We start from the raw sequence: 17,130 nt of genomic DNA on the forward strand, positions 1-17,130 counted from the left end.
CCAAAGTCATCAAACAAATAATGTAGGAACCAGAATTCCTATCTAGGTTTTCTGAATGCACGTCTCAGTTTACTGGCTGAATTCTCATGTACACTCTCTTAAGCTTCCCACTTCCTCTGTCTCTACTTCAAACTCCAAAGCTTCAGAAACTTCCAAGAATAGACTTGAATGGTAAGTTTCCCACCCCTTAGCACTTCTCTGAGGTACTCACTTCCTCTAATGAAAGCTGCAAAGACAAACCACTCTAAATCTTTCTGAACAATGCAAACACAGTATATTCCCCACCTTTGTTGGTTAGCTTGTGCTGCTAACACACCTAGCCCAGCACATCATGGCTGAGATTCCTTAATTCAATATATAAATGTAAAATAGAGTGACCTTAAAAGCATAAAGAGCGTGATTAAGGATCTCTGATGTGTCTATCACTATATATAAAGATCAACTCAGAATGGACTAAGGACCCAAAACCATAAAACTACTAGAAGAAAACATAGGAGAAACACTTCAGGGCATTGGTCTAGACAAAGATTTTACGGCTAAGACCTCAGAAACACAGGCAACAAAAACAAAAATAGACAAATGGGACTAAATTCAAGGAAATCATCAACAGAGTGAAGAGATAACCTGTAGAATGGGAGAGAATATTTGCAAACTATTCATCTGACAAGGGACTAATATCCAAAATATATAAGGAACTCAATTCAACAGTAAAACAAACAAGCAATCCCATTTAAAAAGTGGGCAAAGGATCTAAATAGACATTTCTCAGAAGAGACATATAAATGGCCAACAAATATACTAAAAATGCTCAACATCACTAATCATCAGGGAAATGCAAATCAAAATCAAAATGAGGTATCACCTCACACCTGTTATTATGCCTGTTATCAAAAACCCAAAAACTAACAGACGCTGGCAAGGATCCAGAGAAAACGAAACTCTTATACACTGTTGGTGGGAATATAAATTAGTACAGCCACTATGAAAAACAGTATGGAGGTTTCTCAGAAAAACTTAAAATAGAAATACCATATAATCCAGCAATCCCACTACTGGGTTATTTATCCAAAGAAAAGGAAATCAGTGTATCAAAGGGATACCTACACCCCCATGTTTATTGCAGCACTATTTACAATACCCAAGTGTCCATCAACAGGTGAATGGATAAAGAAAATGTGGTATACACAATGGAATACAATTCTGCCATAAAAAAGAATGAAATCCTGTAATTTGCAGCAACATGGATGAGCCTAGAGAACAATACGTTAAGCAGAATAAATCAGGCACAGAAAGATAAATACTGCATGTTCTTACTCACATGTGGAAGCCAAGAAAAAAATCTGAACCCATCTAAGTAGAGAGTAAAATTGTGGGTGTTAGAGGTTGGGAAAGGGAGGATGCCGAGAGGTTGTGCTTCAAACAACACTGTCATGAAAGTAAAAGACAACCAACAGAATGGGGAAAATATTGGCAAATTACATACCTAATAAGAGTCTAGTATCTAGAACATATAAAGAAACTTACAACTCAATAAAAAAAATCCAATTAGAAAATGGGCAAAGGACTTAAATAGACATTTCTCCCAAGATATACAAATGACCAATAAGCACATGAAAAGATGCTTAACACCATTCATTAGTAATTTGAGAAATGCAAACCAAAACCACAAGGAGATACCACTTCATACCCATTAGGATGGTTATAATTTAAAAAAACAGAGATTAATAAGTGTTGGCAAGGATGTGGAGAAACTGGAACCCTCAGACACAGCTGGTGAGAATGTAAAATGAAGTTTGGCAGCAAAGCAGTTTGACAGCTCCTCAAAAAGTTAAACATAGAGCTACCATATGACCCAGCAACTCCACTCCTAGGTATATATAACAAAGAGAATTGAAAACATATCCAGGCTGGGTGCAATGGCTCACGGCTGTAATCCCAGCACTTTGGGAGGCCAAGGTAGACAGATCACTTGAGTTCAGGGGTTTGAGACCAGCCTGGCTAACATGGTGAAACCCCATACTACTAAAACACAAAAATTAGCCAGGCATGGTGGTGGCATGCCTATAATCCCAGCTACTCAGGAGGCTGAGGCAGGAGAATCACTTGAACCTAGAAGGCAGAGGTTGCAGTGAGCTGAGATCATGCTACTACACTCCAGCCTGGGCAACAGAGCAAGACTCTGTCTCAAAAAACAAACAAGCAACAATAAAAAAAAATACATCCATACAAAAAGCTGTATACAATTGCTTACAGCGGCATTATTCATAACAGTCCTAAAGTTCAGCCACTGTGGAACGAAATTTGGATACTTCTCAAAGAACTTAATACAGAGCTACCATTCAATGGCAGCAATCCCATTACTGGGTATAGAAATTGTTCTACCAAAAAAACACCTGCACTTATATGTTTATTGCATCACTATTCACAATAGCAAAGACATGAAATCAACCCAGGTGCTCACTGTCCAATGTGGTATATATACATCATGGAATACTATGCAGCCCCTAAAAAGTACAAAATCATGTCCTTTGCTGCAACATGGATACAGCTGGAGGCCATCTTCCTAATCAAATTAACACAAAGACGGAAAACCAAATACCACATGTTCTGACTTATAAGTGGGAGCTAAACACTGGGTATACACAGACACAAAGATGGGAACACTAAACACTGGGGATCCCAGAAGTGGAGAGGGAGAGTTGGGGGAAGGAGCTGAAAAACCATGTTCACTACTTGGGCAACAGGATCATTAGAAGCCCAAACCTCAACATCATGAGGTATTACCATGTAACAAACCTGCACATGTACCCCCTGAATCTAAAATTTTTTAAATAAAAAATTTAAGTTTAAAAATGTTTTAAAAGGGACTATAAAGAAAATGAAAAGGAAAATCCATAGAATGGGAGAAAATATTTACAAATCATATAGCTGGTAACCTCACCTGTTAAATAAAGACTATGTTTCCTCTTCCATCAATCATAATAGCACCTGCCCCATAAGACTGTTGTAATAATTAATAAAATAATGCATGTAAAGAGCTCAGCTTAACGCCTCCCACACAGCATGCAGTCTGTAGACATTAGGTGCTATTACTATTATTTTTATTTTGTTGATAATAAAACAATACTGAGAACTGTCAAGGATTTGAAAAAAAATGCTCTTTCAAAACACTGTAAGAAATATTCTGGGTAGCATTTTGGCCATGTGGCTATATACTCTTAAAAACCATTAGACCCAGGCATAATGCTACTTCCAGGACTTTATCCTAAAGCGCTAATTAAAGAAGTGCATAAAGACTTACATGAAGGTATTTTCATCAAACTATTATTCATAATAGAAAAAAATGGAAACAATCCAAATGTTTATAAATAATATAAATTAAAAATGAGCTTGTGGAAATTCAAAATGGACTATGCAGCAATTTAAAATGAGGTTGCACAAGAGTATATTGGCATAAAAATGTTTTTGAAAATCAGTTAAGTGGGAAAAGGTTATCTGTATTCTAATGCCCTCTACAAATATAAAAATATATGGCTGGGCATGGTGGCCCATGCCTGTAATCCCAGGACTTTGGGAGGCCAAGGCAGGTGGATCACCTGAGTTTAGGAGTTCAAGACCAGCCTGGCCTACATGACAAAACCCCATCTCTGCTAAAAATACAGAAATTAGCTGGGCATGGTGGCACGCGCCTGTAGTCCCAGCTACTCAGGAGGCTGAGGCAGGAGAATCGCTTGAACCTGGGAGGCAGAGGTTGCAGTGAGTCAAGATTATGCCACCACACTCCAGCCTGGGCAACAACAGAGTGAAACTCTGTCTCAGAAAACAAAACAAAACAAAAATGGCACAAGACAGGGATGCCCTCTCTCACCACTCCTATTCAACATAGTGTTGGAAGTTCTGGCCAGGGCAATTAGGCAGGAGAAGGAAATAAAGGGTATTCAATTAGGAAAAGAGGAAATCAAATTGTCCCTGTTTGCAGACGACATGATTGTATATCTAGAAAACCCCATTGTCTCAGCCCAAAATCTCCTTAAGCTGATAAGCAACTTCAGCAAAGTCTCAGGATACAAAATCAATGTACAAAAATCACAAGCATTCTTATACACCAATAACAGACAAACAGAGAGCCAAATCATGAGTGAACTCCCATTCACAATTGCTTCTAAGAGAATAAAATACCTAGGAATCCAACTTACAAGGGATGTGAAGGACCTCTTCAAGGAGAACTACAAACCACTGCTCAAGGAAATAAAAGAGGATACAAACAAATGGAAGAACATTCCATGCTCATGGGTAGGAAGAATCAATATCGTGAAAATGGCCATACTTCCCAAGGTAATTTACAGATTCAATGTCATCCCCATCGAGCTACCAATGACTTTCTTCACAGAATTGGAAAAAACTACTTTAAAGTTCATATGGAACCAAAAAAGAGCCCGCATCGCAAAGTCAATCCTAAGCCAAAAGAACAAAGCTGGAGGCATCACACTACCTGACTTCAAACTATACTACAAGGCTACAGTAACCAAAACAGCATGGTACTGGTACCAAAACAGAGATATAGATCAATGGAACAGAACAGAGCCGTCAGAAATAATGCCACATATCTACAACTATCTGATCTTTGACAAACCTGACAAAAACAAGAAATGGGGAAAGGATTCCCTATTTAATCAATGGTGCTAGGAAAACTGGCTAGCCATATGGAGAAAGCTGAAACTGGATCTCTTCCTTACACCTTACACAAAAATCAATTCAAGATGGATTAAAGACTTAAACGTTAGACCTAAAACCATAAAAACCCTAGAAGAAAACCTAGGCATTACCATTCAGGACATAGGCATGGGCAAGGACTTCATGTCTAAAACACCAAAAGCAATGGCAACAAAAGCCAAAATTGACAAATGGGATCTAATTAAACTAAAGAGCTTCTGCACAGCAAAAGAAACTACCATCAGAGTGAACAGGCAACCTACAAAATGGGAGAAAAATTTCGCAACCTACTCATCTGACAAAGGGCTAATAGCCAGAATCTACAATGAACTCCAACAAATTTACAAGAAAAAAACAAACAACCCCATCAACAAGTGGGCGAAGGACATGAACAGACACTTCTCAAAAGAAGACATTTATGCAGCCAAAAAACACATGAAAAAATGCTCACCATCACTGGCCATCAGAGAAATGCAAATCAAAATCACAATGAGATACCATCTCACACCAGTTAGAATGGCAATCATTAAAAAGTCAGGAAACAACAGGTGCTGGAGAGGATGTGGAGAAACAGGAACACTTTTACACTGTTGGTGGGACTGTAAACTAATTCAACCCTTGTGGAAGTCAGTGTGGCCATTCCTCAGGGATCTAGAACTAGAAATTCCATTCGACCCAGCCATCCCATTACTGGGTATATACCCAAAGGACTATAAATCATGCTGCTATAAAAACACATGCACACGTATGTTTATTGCGGCATTATTCACAATAGCAAAGACTTGGAACCAACCCAAATGTCCAACAATGATAGACTGGATTAAGAAAATGTGGCACATATACACCATGGAATACTATGCAGCCATAAAAAATGATGAGTTCATGTCCTTTGTAGGGACATGGATGAAATTGGAAATCATCATTCTCAGTAAACTATCGCAAGAAAAAAAACCAAACACCGCATATTCTCACTCATAGGTGGGAATTGAACAATGAGAACACATGGACACAGGAAGGGGAACATCACACTTCGGGGACTGTTGCGGGGTGGGGGGAGGGGGGAGGGATAGCATTGGGAGATATACCTAATGCTAGATGACGAGTTGGTGGGTGCAGCGCACCAGCATGGCACATGTATACATATGTAACTTACCTGCACATTACGCACATGTACCATAAAACCTAAAGTATAATTAAAAAAAAAAAAAAACCAACAACAAAAAAACAACCACACAAATGGTTTATCACCCATCTGCCTTATCCATTCTATCCCCACCTTGTTTATAAAACTTTGGGTAAAAAAATGAGTAGTACAAACAGACAGAAGATCATAGAGACGACTTGAACAATACCGTACATCAACTGGACCCAACACATATATGTACAGAACAGCTCACCCCAAAATAGTAGAAATACACTGTTCTCAAATGCACATGAAACATTCTCCAGGACAGAGTATATGTTAGGCAACAAAACAAGTCTCAATAAACTTAAAGTCATACAAAGCACCTTTTCCAACCACCACCATGAAACCGGAAATCAAAAACAAGAGGAAAACCAGAAAATTCACAACTACGTAATAATCAAACCACACACTTGTAAACAACCAATGGGCCAAAAAAGAAGTCACAAAGGAAATTAGAAAACACCTTGAAATGAAGGAAAACAAAAACAATGTATTAAAACTTATGGGATGCAGTTGAAGCACTGTCAGTAAGAAATGTATAGCTATAAATGCCTACATTAAAAAAAAATCTCAATAATCTAACTCTACACCTTAAGGAATTAGAGAAAAATTTAAAAAATAGCAAACTACACCCAAAGCTGAGAAGGAAAGGAATAAGGAAGAGATTAGATATTAGAGTAAAGATAAAATGGACAGGAGGAAACAATAGAGAGAATGAATAAAAGCAAAAATTCATTCTTTAAAAAGATCAACAGTGCATTAAGGGCTAAAAAAAAAGAAAAAGACAGCCAGGCGCAGTGGCTCATGCCTGTAATCCCAGCACTTTGGGAGGCCAAGGCGGGCAGATGACCTGAGGTGAGGAGTTGGAGACCAGTCTGGCCAACACACTGAAACCTGTCTCTACCAAAAATACAAAAATTAGCCGGGAGTGGTGGCACATGCCTGTAATCCCAGCTATTCGGGAGGCTGAGGCAGGAGAATCTCTTGAACCTGGGAGGCAGAGGTTGCAGTGAGCTGAGATCACCCCATTGCACTCCAGCCTGGGCAACAGAGTGAGGCTCCATCTCCAAACAAAAAAAAAAGAAGTTCAAGACCAGCCTGGCCAACATGGTGAAACCTCGTCTCTACTAAAAATACAAAAATTAGTCAGGTGTGGTGGTGCATGCCTGTAGTCCCAGCTACCAGGGAGGCTGAGGTATGAGAATTGCTTGAACCCTGGAGGCAGAGGCTGCAGTGTGCCAAGACTGCTGCCACTGCACTCCAGCCACCTGGGTGACAGAGCAAGACTCCATCTCAAAAAAAAGAAAAGAAAAAGAAAAAGATGAGCGAAATTGACAAACCTATAGCTAGACTGACAGAAAAAAAAAGAGAGAAGACATAAATAACTAAAATCAAATGAAAGTGGGGACATTAATACTAACCTTACAGAAACAGAAACGATTATAAAAGAATACTATGAGCAATTGTACACCAATATATTAGTCTAGAGTAAATGGACAAATTCATAGAAATATACAAATGACTAAACTGACCCAACAAAATAGAGGAAATCTGAACAAGTAAAGAGATTGAACAAGTATCAAAAATCTCCCAAAGAAAAGTCTAAAAATAGAAAGCTTCAATGGTTAATTCTACCAAAAAAAAAAAAAAAAAAAAAAGGACAAACCTTTTCAAACTCTTCTAAAAAACAGAAGATGGTAGAACACTTTCCAACTCATCTAAGAAGCCAGCATTACCCTATTTACCAAAGCCAGGGAAAGATATCACAAGAAAACAGCAGCCTATATCTCCTATGAATATCCAGCAGCATACTAAAAGGATTATAAAACATGACCAAGTGGAATATATCCTAGGAATGCAAGGATGATTCAACACATGAAAATCAATCAGTGTTATATACCACATTAATATAATAAAGGGGAAAAACACAATCATTTCAATAGGTGAAAAAAAAGCATTTCATAAAAATCCAATACTCTTTCATGAAAAAAAAAAACCCCACTAAAACTAGGAATAAAAGATAACTTCCTCAACACAAGTGCATTTGTGAAAACAATGACAGCTAATATCATACTTACGGTCAAAGACTGAAAGCTTTCCCCATAAGATCAGAAAAAAAGACAGGGATACCCATTTTTACCATTTTTACACAATATTGTACTGAAGAGTTTAGCCAAAGCAGTTAGACAAGAAAAATAAATTAAAGGCATTCAAATTGGAAAGGAAAAGTAAAACAATGTTTAATCACAGATGACATGATTTCATATATAGAAAATCCTAAACAATCCACAAAAAAGGCCATGTGCTGTGGCTCATGCCTGTAATCCCAGCACTTTGGGAGGCCGAGGCGAGCGGATCACCTGAGGTTGGGAGTTCGCAACCAGCCTGAGCAATATGGAGAAACCCCATCCCTACTAAAAATACAAAATTAGCCGGGCGTAGTGGCACTTTCCTGTAATCCCAGCTACTCGGGAGGCTGAGGCAGGACAATCGCTTGAATCTGGGAGGCGGAGGTTGCAGTGAGCCAAGATCGTGCCATTGCATTCCAGCCTGGGCAACAAGGGTGAAACACCATCCCCCCCCACAAAAAAAAATAAGAATCCACAAAAAAATCTATTCAAGAGTGGGTGTGGTGGCTTATGCCTGTAATCCCAGCACTTTGAGAGGCCCTGGCAGGAGGATCACTTGAGTCCAGAAACATAGCAAGACCCCACCTCTACTGAAAAATAAAAAAATTAACCAGGCGGATGGTGGCAAGTGCCTGTAGTCCTAGCTACTCAGGAGGCTGAGGCAGGAGGATCACTCGAGCTGGGAGGTCAAGGCTGCCCCGAGCCATGATCACATCACTGCACTCTAGCATGGTTGACAGAGTGATACCTGTCTCAAAAAAAATTTTTTTAATATATTTGAGCTCATGAATTCAACAAAGCTGCAAAATATAAGATCAAGATATAATATTCAGTTATGTTTCTATATAATAGCAATAAACAACCTGAAAAGAAAATTTAAAAAAAAACCATTTACAATCACATCAAAAAGAATAGAACACTTAGGAATAAATATAACTAAGGAAGTATAAGACTCGTACATAGAAAAATGTTTTGTACATTGCTAAAATAAATTAAGAACTAAATAAATGGAAAGACATTTCATGTTCATGGACTGGAAGACTTAATATTGTCAAGATGGCAATACTCACCAAGTCAATCTATAAATTGAATGTGAGCCCTATCAAAATGCCAATAGCATTTTTGTGTGGGTGGAAAAGCAGATTCTGAAATTCATATGGAATTGCAAGGAACCTTGAATAACAATTTTTAAAAAGAAGAAAAAGGTAAAGAACGCATATTTCTGGATTTCAAACTTACTACAAAGCTATAGTAATCAAAATAGTGTGATACTGTCAAAAGAAAAGACATATAGATGAACGTAACTGAATTCAGAGTCCAGAAATAAACCTATACATCTATGGTTAACTGATTTTTTTTTTTTTTTAACAAGGATGCCACGAGCATTCACTGGGGAAAACTAGCCACATGCAAAAGAATGAAGTTAGATCCCTACCAAAACCATATACACTAATTAACTCAAAATGGATCAAGGGCTTAAATCTTAAGAGCCAACACTATAAAAGTCTTAGACAAAAACATAGAGGTAAATCTTCATGATCTGGGATTTAGAAATGGATTCTTAGATATCACACCAAAAGCACAAACCAAAACCATAATGAGATATCACTTCACACCCACTAGGATTACTATAATCAAAAACACAGAAAATAACAAATGTTGCCAGGGATGTGGGGAAATTGCTGACGGGAATATTAAATGGTGTCAATACTGTGAAAACAGTTTGGTGGTTCCCAAAAAAACTTGAAACATGGGCCAGGAATGGTGGCTCACACCTGTAATCCCAGCACTTTGGGAGGCCGAGGTGGGAGGATCACGTGAGGCCAGGAGTTTGAAACCAGCTTGGGCAACATAGCAAAATCTCATCTCTATGAAAAATAAAAATTAAAAAATTTGCCAGGCATAATGGCGTGTACCTGGAGTCCCAGCTACTCAGGAGGCTGAGGCAAGAGGATTGCTTGGCCCAGGAGTTCAACATTATAGTGAGCTATAATCATGACACTGCACAATCACCAACCCACACAACAGAGTGAGACCTTGTCTCTTAAAAAAAAGAGTTAAAAAATTTTTAAAACATTAAACATGGAACTACCACATGATGAAGCAATTCCATATCTAGGCATATATGAAAAAGAACTGAAACTAGGTACTCAAGCAAGTATTTGTTCATAAAATGTTCCTAACTCACTACCCACCATAGTCAAAAGGTGAAAATCACCCATATGTCTATGAATGGATGAATGGATAAACAAAATACAATAGATACATACAATGGAATATTATTCAGTCATTAAAGAGAATGAAGCACAGATATGTGTTACACCATAAATCAACCTCAAAAACATGAAAGAACCCAAATACATAAGGTTACATATTGTATGATTCCATTTATATGGAATAACCAGAAGACAGTTAAATCTGTAGAGTCACAAAGCAAATTAGGTATTGCCAGGGGCTGAAGGAGGGGAGTCAGGACTGAATGCTTAATGAATACAGGGATCTCTTTGGAGGTGAAGAAAATGTGTGGAACTTGAAAGGGATGACAGCTGCACAACACTGTGAATATTACATGTTACTGAATTATACTCATTAATTTTTTGCATGTAATCCCAGCACTTTGGGAGACCAAGGCAGGTGGATCACTTAAGGTCAGGAGTTCGAAAGCAGCCTGGCCAACATGGCGAAACCCATCTGTACTAAAAACACAAAAATTAGCTGAGCACAGTGGCAGACGCCTGTAACCCCAGCTACTCAAGAGGCTGAGGCAGGAGGATCGCTTGAACCCAGGAGCCAGAGGTTGCAATGAGCCAAGATTGTGCCACTGCACTCCAGCCTGGGCAACAGAGCGAGACCCCATCTCGAAAAATAAAATATAATAAAATGGTTAATTTTTATGTTAAATGAATTTCATGGAAGAAGTTAGGAAAGAAAAAAAGTAAGAAGGGAGGGAAAAGAGAGGAGGAATGGGGGGAATGGCGGAGGGAGGGAGGGGAAGGAAGGAAGAGAGGGAAGAGAAGGAAGGGAGACAGGGGAGGGAAGGCGGGGTAGGGGAGGGAAGGAGGGAACTGGAAGGAAGGAAAGGCAGAAGGAAGTTGGAAAGTGGCCATCTCTGCAACACAGCCAAGGGTAGAACAAAGTCACTGATGCACTGAAGAGCAAGTGTATCAGACGTCAGTGAAGTCCCTTAGAAGACATTCACTACTACTCCTCTCATTCACTTCCTGCTTCACACTCTACTTTTCACATCTATTTTACCCATATATACTTTTTTCTCATATAAAAACGAACTGATGTCACCCTCTTCTATCTCCTCTCCCCTACTAAAGACCTGCTGGAGAAGTAAACACATGTGCTTTCCCTCCCCTGGAACTAACTATAAACATATCACCATGTACTTTAGAATCACAAATGACAGTACATTTTAAGTGCAAAAATAAAGTTGCAAAAGGAATGGTTCTTTACCTTTGCAAGTTCTCTTCTTAGCTCTTCCTGCTCCTCTTCCGAGAGGGTCTCTGTGGCACTGATCGTGGCAGCAACATCTTCTCCTTCCTCAGGGACTGGATCTGTTCTCAGCAGACCTGGTTGGGGATTTAAACAATTTTTTAAAGTGCAAAATCTAAGTAAAATCGTTATTTAAGCTCCTCCACTGTCCTAGCCAGAATAAAGCCAATTAGAGTAGATCCACACATCTCATCTCTGGACATTCAAATGACCTGGCTTTCTCAGCAAAGGACAAAAGAAAATCTGAGCTAACCACTGGAAACCACCAAGTAGACTCTGCCAAAATATGAATTTAGAAAATACAGCATTCTCTTAGCTTCTGTTCATAGTCTCAGTCACAATATAGTTATGGCAGAAGAGTGAAGGGCCCAAAATGAGATCTTGCTGAGACTTTAAATTGCTGCAAAAGTAAATCAGTATAAATTAGATGAAAGATTTTAGCTCCTTCCCAGTAACCCAGGGCAGGAGTTTGCATATCTCTTCAGCTTGCTGTGGTAATCAAAGCCAACATTTCATAAACTCAGTAAAGGAGTAACCACTGAATGAACTAAATGTCCTAAGTAAATTTTATTCTGTTTCTTTCCATTAGTGGAGGCAGAAAACATCTTCTTGTAAGTTGTTTGTTTGTTTGTTTGTTTGTTTTAGGAGGTAGAGACAGGGTGTCGCTATGGTGCCCAAGCTGGTCTTGAACTCCTGGCTTCAAGCCATCACATATATATGATGATATATATAATCCAGATGCCCTTATAAAAGAATACTAAGGTATATGTTCAGAGACATGACCAACAGCCACATAGAGACATTCCACACTACTGAAGACCAATCACGCCACACCCACTCCCCTTGGAACGGAGCCTGTCAGGAAGAATGACTGGAGAGTGATCAGGAGGCAGCTGCCCCTCAGATCTCCCCTCTTTTCCTGCCCAGCCCTCACTCACAGGCTAAGATAAGGCCAGAAAGGCACCCCAAGCTTGGGTGCAAAATTGAAGAGGCCCCTAAAACACTCAATATAAATATCTTAATGAAATATTTTTTAAAAATCAAATTCAAAGAACCCATGATGAACAAAAATGCCAAAATTTTAAATTGAAGGATCAGTATTGCTGATACTTCGTCTCAAACTCCAAAATGGCTCTGCATGAACAGCACTATTGGTAATCTCACCTTTATTTAAAATTGCGATATTTTATTCATGATTTTCTTTTACATTAATTTTTTAAAATATTGTATTTGCATATTATTTGATGACTAAGCTTTTTGTCACCTCCTTCCTGGCCTCAGCTGCCTTACCCTAGGCTTCAGTTCAGTTTACAGGTTTGGGATTACAAAGTCTCCTGTGGCAACAGATTTTTTTTTTTTTTTGCAAAGAAACCAGGGGAAGGTTTACTCCTCTGCCTGCTCTTCCTGCCAGTGAGCATCACAGCCACTGCAGTTGTTCCCTGCTACCCCCTAGGACCATTTCTGAGAACTGCCAGTTCAGCCACAGCAGCAATGTGGCATCCTGCCCAACGCAAGGCGCCAGGGAGCAGACACAGAAGAAAAAGGAAGGAGAATAACCACACTGTGGAACAAGCAGCCAGCGTCACAGCAAACATTAGAGAATTACATGAATCAATCAGATGATGCTTATGTACATGGTGTACAAGTTACAAAGGCACTTGGTATAGGCTCTACTGTACACTCACTGATTAATAGTAGTTAATAATTATAATAATAATCATCAGCATGGCAGCACCAAAATAGTGCCTAACTGGAAAGTACAGAACTGTTAAAGGCAAAAAGTAACACAAAAAATTCAAAAACCACAAATCGGACTGGCAAAAAATACGATTAAGCTCTTGGCTGCATATAAAATATTTAATAGGTACAATCAGCAGGTAGAAAAGCTCAATGCATAATTGCTTCCGCAGGTCTTCCTCTAAAATATCTGTGAACAGACTGCCCAAATAATATTTCTATAATAGAAATCTGACTGTATCACTCTTCAGCTTAAAATCCTTTGGTGATTCCTTACTGTTTTCAAAGCAAAGTGTGACCCCTGAGGTTGGCACACAGCCCTTACTGGACCCATCTCCTGTTAGCTGGCATTGGCACCTCTTACTCCAACTCCTGCCAAATCACACCGTGAACAAGGTGCTGTACTATGTACTGTCAGAAACCATTTCCCAGCATCTGTGTGTGCTTGTAAATTTACCCTCTATGTCAGATTATGTGAAGAAAGTTGTATGAGATTGAAACTGAGAGTCAAGCATTCAAGTAACAATCATATAAGGCAACACAGTAAGAACCATAACAGAGCTACCTGTTAAACATTATTTTATTTTTAATGTTTCGTACAGAATTCCCAAGTTCTCCAACTAGAACAGATCTCCAAAACAAAACAAGCAAAACTCAGGTACCAAACAATTACTTAAATAGCAAAGACTCTTTCATGCTTTTTATACACACTCTTTTGCAAATCTACTCAAACAAGGGGAAAAACACAGTATCTGACTGCTAACAATGCTTTATGTATACTGCCCAATTCCAAAAAGAATCCAAGGGGATTCTGGTTCTATTCAAGTATGCGGCTAGGCTATCAAAGAAAATAAATCTCTCAGAAAAGAGGATGAAGGGTTGTCCAGTTGGCTTCAAGTCTGCCAGGATGACCTTGAGATTTTATATTCAGCATCTAAGAAAGTTGGTAATGACATGTTCTGCTCTTTCCACATTAGCCCATAGGTGGCAGCAAATCATTATCATTAAAATTAAAAGTGCAGTCTGGAAAAAAAAATTAGAAATTAAAGAACACCAAGGAAGAACAGAATGGTAGATACCAAAATCACCAGCAAAACATCACAGTCATGACTTGAGAAAATTATTAACCACAGCCACCATGACAAAGTGCATTCCATTTACAGACAAGTCCAAACTAAGTGTTTTAAATACTTATGTGCAACACTTCTGTGAGGTGGGGATCCCTGTCACCACTTACAGATCAGGAACCTCAAGCTTACAGACATTAAGCAACTTGCCCAGATTAACACACCTAAATCTTTGGTGGAGGTCAGATTTTAAACCTAGACGGTCTGATGTAAAAACAAATGCTTCAAATCACTGATCTGAAAACAAAGACAAAAGTAGGAAGCTGACGGTCAGACCTGAAAGGTATCTAGAAGCAATAATAAGACCCTAAAAAGTGAAAGAATCTGGCAGACTAGATCAAAAGCAGTCTTCATTAATTCCAACTAAAGTTTCCCCAAACATGGGAATCCAAATTTTGCCTTATATATTCGTCTAGATATGATCCTGTTTCTTGTATGTTCAGTAATAGTATAGTATTTAATATGAAAATAGAGTCTGGCTTTTGGGAGAAAAGATTAATTTCTCATTCACAACATGAAGGTGGAAAATAAGACCATTTAAAAGTATAGATTATTGAAAACCATAATCCAAAACTTATTTGTTCATTAATTTTAATGTTTTTTTTTTTTTTTCTCAGAATCTGATGGAAAGCTGTTTTTAAAAGACAAAGATGGTGGGGAAAATACAATTAATATCTACTGACATCTACTACACCAGCCACTGTGAGGGGAAGTCTACACGTTATCTTATAAAAATAAAAACACCCCATAACCACCATCTGAGAGGAGTATTTTTTTCCACCAGGAAACTGCGGTCCTCTAAGGCTATATAATTTGCCCAGAGTTACAGAGGCAGGATTAATACTTGGGCCTTTCTATCTCTCGACTCAGCTCCGTCACGAACATCTTAGAGAAATATCAATGATCATGGCAGGACAAGGAAACAGGGCCTAGTCTTTCTCCATAGAAACGTTTTACTTTCCTGAGGGTCTAGGAACCTGTGGGGATCCCTGGTTTGAAAGTCACAGATAACATTATCAAACACAAGTGACTGAAAATGAGTGATAATTTCTTCCATCGGGTTATTAACATTTTAGCCATTGCCTTAGTTCTCTTCATCTGGCTGTGCAAACAGATTATCAGCCTGTCTTCAGTTCCATCCAAAGGATCCCTGAAGAGCTTTAGGTGGGGAAGTGACAAGTCTAGACTTGTCTTTGGAAAAGTCCTTCCAGCAAGCTGGGTATTGGGTGGCCTCCCCTGAGAAGGGTCTGGAGTCCACTGGCAGGGTGATGCATCTCGCTGATTCCCAGCTGAGAGTTCTAGTGTCTCGGGGGTAAGGATGGAGAAGACAAGCAGAGACACATCCCATCAATCTGAAGATACTTTTTACATTTTACATCTTTGAGATGCACTGTACAATTAATCAGCCAGTCATTGTGACATGGTTATCACCTGCAAACATGCTTCAAAATTTGCAAAATGGCTTAGAAAATGCCAGGTCCGGTTACAGACGTCTCTTAAGAAAGGCTGCACCACAGACATTTTATGTGAGGAAAATAAATCAATAGAATAGACATAGATTACTCCAAGTTGAAAAGCAATTCAAATAAGTTAGATTATGGGTGTGAAGACATTTTAGGAAATGTTCTTTTTTATTTTAGAAAATACGCACAAGAGTGTTATGATCAGTGTAAATGTCTGAATAAATCTAAAAAAGAACTTCAATAAATGTAAAATTTTTGGACAAGCACAGTGGTTCACACCTATAATCCCAGCACTTTGGGAGGCCAAGGTGGGAGGATCACTTGAGCCCAGGAGTTCGAGACCAGCCTAGGCAACAAAGTGAGATCCTGTCTCTACAAAAACTCAAAAACCATTAGCCGGGTATGGTGGCCTGCACCTGTAGTCCCAGCTACTCAGGAGGCTGTGGCGGGAGGATTGCTTGGGTCTAGGTGGTTGAAGCTGAATGAGCTGTGATCGTGCCACTGCACTCCAGCCTGGGCAACAGAGCAAGACCCTCTCTCAAAACAACAACAACAAAAATTTAAATAAAAATTTTTAGGGGGCTGGGCATGGTGGCTCACACACACCTGTAATCCCAGCATTTTGGGAGGCAGAGATGGGCAGATCACTTGAGTCCAGGAGTTCAAGACCAGGGCAACGTGGTGAAACCCCATCTCTACTAAAAATAATTTTTAAAAAAGATTTAAAACAAAATTTAAGTGATGATAAAGCAGGTTTTTTTTTTAGTTTAACTATTAGCATATTTTATACTTAATGAAACAAAAAATAATAGTAACATCTTACAATCTGTGGTGTCTTGGATTTGATGAAATACAACACTTCAAGACTTCAGAGTCCTTGTGAATAACGTGCGGAAGACGAGCTGGAAATGTGTGTGTGCGAGTGTGGTCAGAGCAGGGAAAGGCAGAGCAGAGTGGCCAAGAACCGGAAAGAGCTTAGTCCTGAACACATCTCTATTTCTAGACTATAAAGTCCTGATGTCACTTTCTTATCTCTCCGTCTCAGAACTCATAGTGCCTAGAACAGAGCCAATGTTAATACTGCATCTGAACTGAATTATTCTTTAAAGATTTAATTAAAGTAACTCTCTCTTTACTTTCCCATGCATAACCACCCATTTGCCACATACTTTCACAAATTTCAACTGGGGAAAGCAGCAAAAGCATTTTTACTAAAAATGTAGAACCTACACTTAAGCCATAAATAAGAGTTTGAGGAGCACCTCTCCCTGCTT

The 17,130-nt window shown here is 38.9% G+C and overlaps 1 protein-coding gene across 1 annotated transcript in view; it reads right to left on the bottom strand.

The window, feature by feature from the left end:
* Nucleotides 1-17,130, bottom strand: part of TPD52 (tumor protein D52) — a gene marked incomplete at its 5' end in the record, with an annotated part of 141,843 nt that overhangs the window by 18,913 nt on the left and 105,800 nt on the right. The window contains 1 exon segment of the mRNA NM_001133617.1: nt 11,491-11,606. Coding sequence (NP_001127089.1) covers nt 11,491-11,606 — 116 coding nt within the window.

Source organism: Pongo abelii, chromosome 7, assembly GCF_028885655.2.
Source record: "Pongo abelii isolate AG06213 chromosome 7, NHGRI_mPonAbe1-v2.0_pri, whole genome shotgun sequence".
Lineage (NCBI taxonomy): Eukaryota > Metazoa > Chordata > Mammalia > Primates > Hominidae > Pongo > Pongo abelii.